The 10,259-nt window shown below is 42.2% G+C and overlaps 1 protein-coding gene across 1 annotated transcript; it reads left to right on the forward strand.

Annotated features, from left to right (window-relative positions):
• The first annotated feature begins 1,924 nt into the window (after window positions 1-1,924).
• On the forward strand, window positions 1,925-10,022 carry LOC122779884 (transmembrane protein 47-like). Its single transcript, XM_044042541.1, has 3 exons — window positions 1,925-2,251; window positions 5,421-5,561; window positions 8,659-10,022. Exons 1-3 carry the CDS (start codon window positions 2,035-2,037, stop codon window positions 8,838-8,840), a joined length of 540 nt encoding a protein of 179 aa, XP_043898476.1. The 5' UTR covers window positions 1,925-2,034; the 3' UTR covers window positions 8,841-10,022.
• Window positions 10,023-10,259: the final 237 nt, after the last annotated feature.

A 10,259-nucleotide genomic window follows, 5' to 3' on the forward strand; every position in this document is an offset into this window, starting at 1 on the left:
CCATCCTCATGTGTTTTGCCGTTTTCTCATCATCTCACCCTCCTTCCATCTGCTGTCTCATGGCAATCACACAGTGCAGTGTGAAAATCCGAAGGTGACTCCTAGAACAAAACATGGAGGATGAAATGAGACACGTTTAAATGTGGGCCGCTCAGACAAGACAGGTTAGAATTAGGGAAAGAGGATCCAAAAAAAGTACAACATGACCTGGATTTTCTTTATGTTCTTTCATGTCAACACGTGGGGAGTCACCATTGTGCCCACTCAAGTAGCTTTGTCTGCTCGGCAGATTTTCTAATGAGGGGCTTTTGGAGGAGGATGACAGAGCACTGTGCCTGTTCTGGCAGTGGAGGAGGGGCATTTAAAGGAACTGAGCAATGCTCGGTCCATGGATACGCCTAGTTGTAGACAGGCTACCACCACACACACACACACACACACACACACACAGAGATGTCCTGCTGGCAGCTTGGTAGTGCCATTAGGACTAAAAAAAGGGTGAAACTCTCATTATGTTCGATTCACTGAAAACCCCTAATCTAGGCTCTAAATGACAGGGGTAGAATCAAACCAAACTGGGCAAGAAGGCAATAGAGCTTCAAATTAAACTACTCGGATCAGTTGTGTTTGCACTTATCTACACTGTGGAGCAAATGCTGTGCTCCAAATATTCACAAAAAACAACAATCCTTTATATTGTAATAATAATATCAATATTTCCATTAACTGTCACACAAATATTTATTGAAGGGAAAAAAAAGGAAGTCTTTAAATGTGGTTCATTCTCAAACATCTGAAATGTCAACAGCGGTTTGATTGTTGTGACTGAAAATCACTATTAGGTTTATGTTTTCAACTGCCTATTAACACAAATAATTATTTGGCCAATCACACGGCAGCAATATAATCCATGATGGCATGTAGACATGGTCAAGAGCATCAAGAAAGGCGATTTAAAGTGACTCTGAATGTGGTCGTTTCTGAGCATTTTTAGAAAATGCTGATTGTCTGGGATTTTCAAGCACAACAATCTCTAGGGATTACAGAACGTGGTATCCTGTGAGCAGTGGTTTTGGGGATGAAAATGCCTTGTTGATGCCTGAGACTGGTTTGTGTTCATAGCAAGGCAACAAATAAACCAAGGTTTGAAGGAGACCATCGCTGAACCCACAACACATCAAACCTTGAAGACGGGCATGTTATGATGTAAGACCACCACCTTGAAACCATGGGTTTTTCTTATGTAAACACTTTTCAAAAAAGCATCATCGAATACAGTAAGCATGAGTGTTTTGGTTTGATTGTCCCACTTTAATCATGTTTATCCATTTGTTCTTGCGCTAAATTAGTTCAGGTGGAATAGAGTAAATTCAAGAGAATTAGACCAGGTTCAGGTAAATCTACTTTGATTGTATGTTTTTCTATCATCTGCTTTACATGTATTATTGTTATTCTATGTATTTATCTGATGGTGTGAGCAAAGAAAATGTTCCTGCTCTGGTTGGGCAACACGTTCTGTGAAAATGTTACATGACTGCCATCTGATGGATTATTACCACATTACAACATGTAATCCAACCCTGAGTTTCAGACGTTGGTTTTAGAGGAATAGTTCACAGGGCTGAATGTTAATATTGATATGAATTCAAATGCAAATTTTACTATGCGGTATTGTGGACCTATGGTGACCTTTGATGTATATATATATATATATATATATATATATATATATATATACTTTGATGCCTTTAAAGGACACCATTGACTTTGATATAAAGGCCACCGTTGACATGATATATTATACTATTATATTATATCATATAGAAAGAAAATAATCTTGATTTCTTCTTCTCCAAGAACATTTATTTTGAAAAGCTGCTCTAACCGGATGTCCCCGTTAAACTTTTCCAACTGGACTCACTCACTCTCTCACTCTCACACACACACACACACAGACAAAGCAGTGCAGGCTATGGTGGCAGTGGACCAGTGGACCAGTGGACCAGTGAACAGTGAGCTCATCTCTCAGTGAACATGTCCGTGAACGAGGTTTACGTGTTCAGACCCTTCAAACTGATCGCGCTGCTCTGCGTGTTTCTGGCTCTGTGTCTGGACGTGGTGGCTCTGCTGAGCCCAGCGTGGGTCACTGCGGAGCATTTCTCCCTCTCTCTGTGGGAGTCGTGCTCGCAGTCCGCGGCGCGGGGACCGACAGAGGAGGCTCCGTGGAACTGCTTCTCCACCCTCACCTCTGGTAGGAGTCGCTGCCTCGTTGTTTGCGTGTGTATTTGTTTGTTTGTTTGTTTCACGTCCACCAGTGTATGTTTTCACGACGAGTTGTTTGTAACTTTTTGTTCCTGGGGCAAATTATACATGTAGAGTTATGAACAGGGGCGTACACAAAGGGGGCTGATAGTACCTTAAAGGGATAGTTTGGGTATTTTAAAGTGTGTTTGTATGATGTTGTTTTTAGCATGTGGTGCTTTTTCACTACACAGTTGTATCATGGCTCGACTCAGCTCGACTCAGCTCGACTCAACTCGACTCAATGGTACCCGATACTTTTTGAGCACCTGCTCTGGTGAGGGTCCAAGCTAGCTGATTCTACACCAAAAACAACTGTCACTAGTTTGTGTGTCTGTGTGTGAAAACTAACCAAACCATGTAGAGTCATGCCGTGCTACAACTGTACTGTGGAAAAGTACCAATCACTCTCACTGAAAACATGGCAAAAAAACCCCAAGAAAAACAGTTTTTATCCACTCATCTAAGAAAATATATACAACTCCTTCAGTCTACAATATTCTTAAAATATGCTTGTCAGTTTGTCCTGTAATTATACAGCCGGCTCATCTGAAAACTCCACTTTGAATCGCTTGTTATCCCTCTTATTGTCCTGCACCATATTCCATAGAACGAGCAATTTTAGCTCACAAGGACACTGGAGTGGTCGCAGCTTCCGAGTACTCGCGGGCCAAAAGCACTCACTGCATTATCGAGGTATAAAACATGTTTTCCAGTTATACTGTATTGCAGAATATGTGCCGTGCTGCGTAATTACGCCTTGTGTTGCAACGCCCCAATTGATGGAGGTGGTTTTAAAAAGGCATGTTATCAGTGGTTACAGTATTGGGACCATGCAGAGGCAGCATATCCAGTGTTCGATGTAAACAAAGACGTATATATGTGTTGTCCATCGACTCCACAGTTTGTTTTAGTTTGTCTTTCTTTACCCAGCAGCTGAGTTAGTCACAGTTTCTTCCGCTGCTGATGAATTTCCTCTGCTCATACCAGAGCAGTCACGTGTGTGTGTGTGTCAACGAGTGACCGTCACTGAGATGTCCGGCTCAGTTCAGCTCTTTTGAATCTTTTTAAGACTATGAATTGGCTAATTGTGCCAAAATGAGCCAAAAAAGTACTTTTTTCTAAAATGAATTGATAATATAATCAACAGATTAAAGGATCATAAAATGAATAATTTACTGCCACTTTACACAAGATTATTATGCCAATTATTTTGGTAAAGATAATAGTTTGTCATATTGTCTATTTGAGACCATGTTGACACAGTAATAGTTGTAGAGTGAATAATAGTGATCAACGATATGATATAAAGTCGATTGTAAAATGTTAATTCACTGATCTGTTTTCATGCTTGTCCATGTTTGGAATGAGGAATAAAAGGAGTCGTAAACACAGTCCCTCTGGCAGATAAAGGGTTAACAACAGAAGGCTTTGCAGAGACACATGATTGAGCATCTTCCCCCGTCATCCACTTCGCCAGCTTTGGACCCACCAGGTCGCCTTTTGTCAAACTGAGAAGCCACATGATAGGAGTGTGTACGCCTCCAGCCCACTTCCTCACCCCACCAGGGGAAGAAATCTGTTTTGAAGTGAGCAGATTTACCAGCATTTGGCCGGTGTGGGTTCAACATACAGTAGCTGACTGTAAACACTCGTAAAAAAGAATAAGTTTAAATTGTTGTTTGCATTTCACCAGGTGTGAGGGACTTCAGCTGCAGATTTCCCCTCCGTCACAAACACTCTCTGCTCACACTGTCACTGACAAACTGTGGAATGTGTTGGGGTGAATAGGAGGCGTGTCGGTTGCTCTAAGTGTCTGCAGAGCTCATTAAAACGGCAGTGAAAGGGTGCATTGAAGGGTTAAAGGTGCAGTTCACCACAAGGCAAAGCTGATTTATTATGCACATATTTTCATACCTATCCCAAGATTATTTAACCGTAGTTAATCTTCGGAGTCAAGTAATGTGACAGGCATGATGATTCCATTCCGAATCAGTAGCAGGTGTGTTTTTAAACAGCATTACAAGGACAGTTTAGGTTTTGACCCACAAAGTCTCCTGCTGCCTTGTTTGGTGTGTTATGTGTGATGTTTTCACCGTCTGTGCCTCAGGTTGGTCCTTGGTGAAGTTAGCAGTGACTGTGTGTCACTGTCACAGTTGGTCTCAGTTAGTGATGGTGGAAAAATGTACTTGTGGTGTGAGTAGACCATTTTTCTCCTCTCTTTGAAGGAGCTCTTTTAGCCAACACCACATATCAAACCACATAATGGACCAAAGATGAAACAAAGTATTTTCTGGAGGCTGAATCAAATGGAGTTCAGATGCGTCGCTGTCATAAATGTTGTATTTTACCATTCAGAAGCTAACTGAGAAAGAGACGCGCAAATGGCTTCAGCAAATGCAAATTTTCCCTTTTGATTCGAGTCTTTTGAGGTTGGGCTTTCTTCTGCCAGTGACAAGTGGCACATCAAAGAGTGGATATTCAGTGCAAACACAAATGGAAGAATTAAACATTTTCTCCAATTTGTTTCATGCTTTATTTATTTATTTATTTTTTCTTAATTAAAAAGTAAGTTTTCGGTTAAAGTGGAAAAAAAAACATTGTTTTGTAGGTGTTTCTAGGGAACAGATCTCTGGTGTAGTGGAAGTGATGAGTTAAAATAAATAGAATAAATGGGCTGTTAAAAGCCACCAGCTGAACCCACATGGAGAAGGTTGGGAGCAAGTAACATCAAATTCAAACCATAACAACTTTACACTGAGACCAGGATACATTGTTTTTGGTCTACTTACAATATCGTCATCTCAGATGTAATTAGACAAAGTTAAATGTGTGTTTCAGTGCAACTGAAACTGTAATTGTAAACTCTAATCCAGCGCAGTGACCTGTAATAAGAACTTCCACTTCAGTTGCACATGTAATCCGGTTACAGATCACGGGCTGGTGTGTCATGTGGACCTTTTGTTTGTTCTGCTTCACTCACTTCACTCTGTGGGGATTAGCACTTGTTTTGTGTTTTGTCAGCACACCGCTCCATTCAACGACTCACTCCTGCGAATCAGGCTTTTGTGTGTGAGCGGTACGCACCACTCTAACCTGCGTGTGTCCCGTCCCTGCAGACTGGCAGATTGCCACCCTGGTGCTCCTGGTGGCCGGCGCTGTGGCAACTCTGGTGGCCTTTTTGGTGGCCCTCATCTCCCTCTGCCGAGGAACACAAAGACAGCACTACCGCACCGTGGCCGTGTTCCTCTTCACTGCAGGTACGTCCGCCTCTGCCTCCTCCATCGTCGTACACCTTCTCAAAACATTGTATGAATATGTATCTGACGTTCAAGCAAAAAGTGTACGTACACGTTTGGAAACAGAAACCACAACTGCAACAATTTCCATGTAGAAAGTTTTTTTTTTTGTTCCAATGCAGAAGAAAAGAAGGAACTCAATGGGATTTGCTTGTTGAGCTAGTTTTTTTCTGTGGTGTAGAGTCTGGGGAGCTGCAGGCTCATGTGCCAAGAAAAAGCAGCCGCAGAATTTGCAGACTTACCAACACAGTGAAGTCACAGAGTGAAAAAAAGAAAACATAAGACGCCACCCAAGACTCTCGACCCAGCGTTGCTTCACAGTTGGACTTCACTTCTCCTGCATGCTTTGTGAGGACGTCCTACGGGTGAAAGCAAATTTTGACACTGGAGGGGGAGGACCTATCTATAAAACATGCAATTAAAATAAAACGGTTCAGCAGTCATAAGAAAGAACTCCGTGCTCTGTACAAGTGACTCACAGCCTTAGTGCTTACTTTACTTTTAACAGTGATGAAACACTAACAACTTACAACAAACTAACTCTCCCCAGTTCCTGGTTTGGATTATATAAAACAGACGTCCTGTTGTGTATTGCAAGTAATGTTCCACCTCCTGCATTTTTACATCACATAATCTGGATTATGACAATGATGTCCTGTTTCCACCAGCTGGTACAGATCAGTTCAGTTTGGCATGTTATACACTGATATGTTTCTTTTTTGACAAATAATGCCAGACTAAACCAGATTAGTGCAGTGGAGTATGGAAACCTAGCTATCGAGCTCTGGTCGCTGACGTCGCACAGTCCCGTCATGCAACACTTGGCCTCCTTCTGCTTGAATTCCTAGACGTGGAGAGTATAACTGGCAGCACATTACGGAAGCGTGGAGCTGCGATGACACGATAAAGTCTGGTTTATCGATCGATTATTGCGCGGTGTTGACATCGTGGGAGGGATGAGTTTGAAAATGGAGATGCTCTGTTTGCTTTGAGGTTCATGGCTGCAACAGGAGCGAGAGAGCATCTCCACTGGCGATCATGCCAGGACTGCACATGTTTACAGTATACTTCTGTGCACTTTGCAGCAATGACTGAAAAGCCTTACTGCTGAAGACACTAAACACTCTCTGGATGTGTTAATGGTAATGCCTCCTCTTCAACCCTTTTGTTGTGGGTTTTTAGCATCTTCAGCAGCCTCTGATTTCTTTTTTCTCCCCTGCGGCAGAAATATGTCAGACAGCTTGTCTCTTTGCTGGTTGCATTCATAAAAAAGTGAAGATAATGGATAGTTTTTGTGCCCCTGGATAAACGATAGTGCATTTTACTGCATCACCAAATGGCAAAGTTGGATCAGTGCCATGAAACCGGTGTCAATGCTCAATGAAAGCATGGACGACAGAGCTTTGAGAATCCCCAGGCAATGGATTCCTCTTGTTCTTCCTCTTGTTCTTCCTCTTATCACTTCATATCAGGTACAGAATCCAACACTAAGTGTTCTCTGAAGTAGGATGAGGCAGAGTTGAAGATATCACGTTAGTGCAGGTCTGGACTAACATCAGGGTCCAGACCTGAGGGTCCGAAGTTCCTCGTTTATTTAATTGACTGACAGATTTAGTTTCTCTTGCGTCCGTAACCGCATGATATCAGCACTTTCACTTACAGAATCTCCTCTGCAGGAGAGTGAACAAGCATATTTCCTAAAAAGGCCAAACCATTTTTCTTCTGCAAACTAATAATATCCTCCGCAGTCCAAATGGATTCATGGCCATAGTGTGAGGTAACACAAACACATTAAGGTGAGGATTGTTTTGTATTATGTTGCGTTTTGAAGGACGTTTAAGAGCAAAGTGAGGGATTTTTGTCCAGCTCTGTCCCCTCTGTGTAAAAAATCATTCACAAAGAACCAGTCTGTGTCGTCAATGTAATGGGTTATGGTGGTTGACTGTTAGCCATTTACTGAAAAGCGTGGGAATGCAGTGTTATCCTTTCCTGTGAGTAATTGCTTTAAAAGTCTTGCGAGGAATAAGACACACACAGTCCACAGTGCAGCAGCAGCAGAAGGGCTGCTTGTTAAATGCCCCTTGGCAGAATCGTGGCTGTGTGGTATTTACTTTCTGTCCAGAAATATGACCTCAGTGTGGTTGCTCGAACAGTCTGGGCTTCATCAACACCGCCACATTCTTGAGCTGCCGTTGGTTCTCCTGCACGCCCACTGCTCCATCCTGAAGGAAGGAAAGGTGGAGTCGTGGTTACAGAAAGTCCTTTCCTCAAGAGTCACCTTAGCGTGCTCGGAAAGGAAGTACTGAGACAGTAGACGGCAATGTTCAGTGACAGTCAGAACAGCAGTTGTGTTTGTTAGAGTTGTGTTCCACATTTCACAAGGTCACAGGAACTCCACAGACGTTACCTTCTGAGTGTGGAAATGTGTTGCTGCGAGTGGAGAGCGGCGCGCTACGTCACAAGAGTCCTCACTTTCCAGCGAAGAACAAACCCACAGGAAGAGACGTGTCATGCAAAGAAAACAAAGTGTTTTTGTCTTTTTGTTATGGCGGCACCGCAGTAAATGCAGAAAATGGAAATGCATTTCACGCTGAAACATTAAAACAGATCCTTGGTTAAAGCAGCACCCTGTGTTCCTCGTAAAATTTACCATAAAAGTCCAATTATTTTTAGAGTCTGGAAACAAATGCTTCAAGGCTGAATCTATTCCATTTCAAAGTATATGAATAATTTATGACACAGATGAGTGAAGATAAAGTGTTGATGGAGGGACTTTGAGTCCAGACACTGGTGGTGAAGGTGCTCGATGATCTACTGACACTGACGACGGATGAGGAATAATGAATCTGAGATGATTAGGCAGTGATGACGGGGAGGATAACAGCAGTATGAATACTCTGCAGTAGAAAGAAAAACAGTATTTAAATAGGAAGCAGCAAGATAATTGGGTTGCGATGAAGACGTCTTGCTGTGCTGTTGGAGAATCGCTGATTAGTAACTGGGTTTTTCTGCAGACTTTTGCATTAATGGCTTGTGTTGTGTTCTGTTTTGGTTCCAGTGGTTCTGCAGGCCTGCGCTCTCGTCCTCTACCCGATCAAGTTCATCGACGGGACGGTGCTTCAGACGTATCACGAGTTCAACTGGGGCTACGGGCTCGGCTGGGGCGCCACCATCTTCATGCTGGGCGGAGGGATCCTCTTCTGCCTACGGACGGACATATACGAGGATGCTATGTACTGAGTCCTTCGTCGACCTTCTCCCCTTCACTCGTGGGAATACACACACACACACACACACACACACACACAAACACACGGGATGTGTGCTACTTTCCTCCACGTGGCCAGCGCTTGTGTGAGGACAGACCCTGTTCCTCTCGTTCTCTTGCCGTCTTGCTCTCTGTTATTTTTAGACCGGGTTCTGAAGGCCTGATTTAGGCCGGGGCCATTTGAATAGTACCTTCACCCTCTCTTTCCACGTATGTGTGTTCAGTGAAGTGGCTCCTTCAGCCCTGCCATTTTCAACAGTGCGGTGCTAAAGCACAGAGAGCTTTCTGGACAGATGCTGGACGTTTCCACCGTATGTTTGCATGGATCTCTCTATTGTCAGAGATGTGATTGTGCAGTGGCTGGGCATTTAAAGGGACTGACATATCTCTACATTTCTTTTCTTTTTTTTATTCTTTTGGATGCATTTGTAAAGGGCACACTTGTTGTTCATGTATTTATGGCATTTATTCCTACTTAATGAATATAGAAACACCCTGAATTTGTCTCTCCATGTGTTCTAGCTCAAACATATCCAGTAAAACTAAACGGTATAAGAAGTTTAAAATAGTCAGCTTTGATATTTACTGGAGCAAGCAAGTGTTTGTAGTTTGCTTGAAAAATGGCAATGTGAATGTGTACAAAGTGTCTCTACATGAAGGAGAATCCAGACTAAACAGCTGTAGTTTATTTTGAGAGTTAAGGAGTGTAAATTATTTTTAGAATAAAGTTGTTCTAACGGCTATAAAAAATAATAAATAACCCAGGGCAAGTATTCTTCCGTGCTTTGGTTTTAAGATAATTAGCCACATTAAAACATATATATATATATATATATATATGTATATTGCCAATCACAAAGCACATTTTGCAGTTTTACAACTGAGTCAGAGTTGATGTATCCATGTCATTATATTGAGACATTTTTACTGCAGTGTCATGCTGTGTGGGATGAATGTGCTCGAAGGCTTTATTTAAACTTTACAGCAGTGCACTAAAATATCACAGTCATTATTAATTGTGATACAGAAAAAGTATGAAACCCACTTTTAACTTGCAGATCACTAGGATGGCTTAAAGCTGTTTGTTTATACACTTTTCCTCTCTGCGTTTGTAAATGGCAAGTTTAAAAATAAATCCATTTTATTTCCCTGGATGTTTTTGTGTAAAACAGAAGGCACTGCCACACTTGAGCAGCCTGGTGTGAAGTCTCTCGATACACACTTTCCTTTTTCTTTTTTCTTTTTTTTTTTACTCCACAGAGTTCAATCTGCAACAGCTGGTCAAAGAATCTTTTGGGAAAAACAAGGTTTGCTGTTACAGCAAATGTGGAAACTCCCCAGCTGTGGATCTTTCGAAGCAGAGAGGCACAAAATGCTGCACTGTGTTAACC

This window comes from Solea senegalensis, linkage group LG13 (assembly GCF_019176455.1).
Source record: "Solea senegalensis isolate Sse05_10M linkage group LG13, IFAPA_SoseM_1, whole genome shotgun sequence".
Classification (NCBI taxonomy): domain Eukaryota; kingdom Metazoa; phylum Chordata; class Actinopteri; order Pleuronectiformes; family Soleidae; genus Solea; species Solea senegalensis.

Excerpts from the sequence above, each read along its gene's own strand:
- LOC122779884 (XM_044042541.1), top strand. The coding sequence starts at position 2,035 with ATGTCCGTGAACGAGGTTTACGTGTTCAGACCCTTCAAACTGATCGCG. Across the intron at positions 2,252-5,420 it reads CTTCTCCACCCTCACCTCTG|ACTGGCAGATTGCCACCCTG; the intron begins GTAGGAGTCGCT and ends CCGTCCCTGCAG. Across the intron at positions 5,562-8,658 it reads CGTGTTCCTCTTCACTGCAG|TGGTTCTGCAGGCCTGCGCT; the intron begins GTACGTCCGCCT and ends TTTTGGTTCCAG.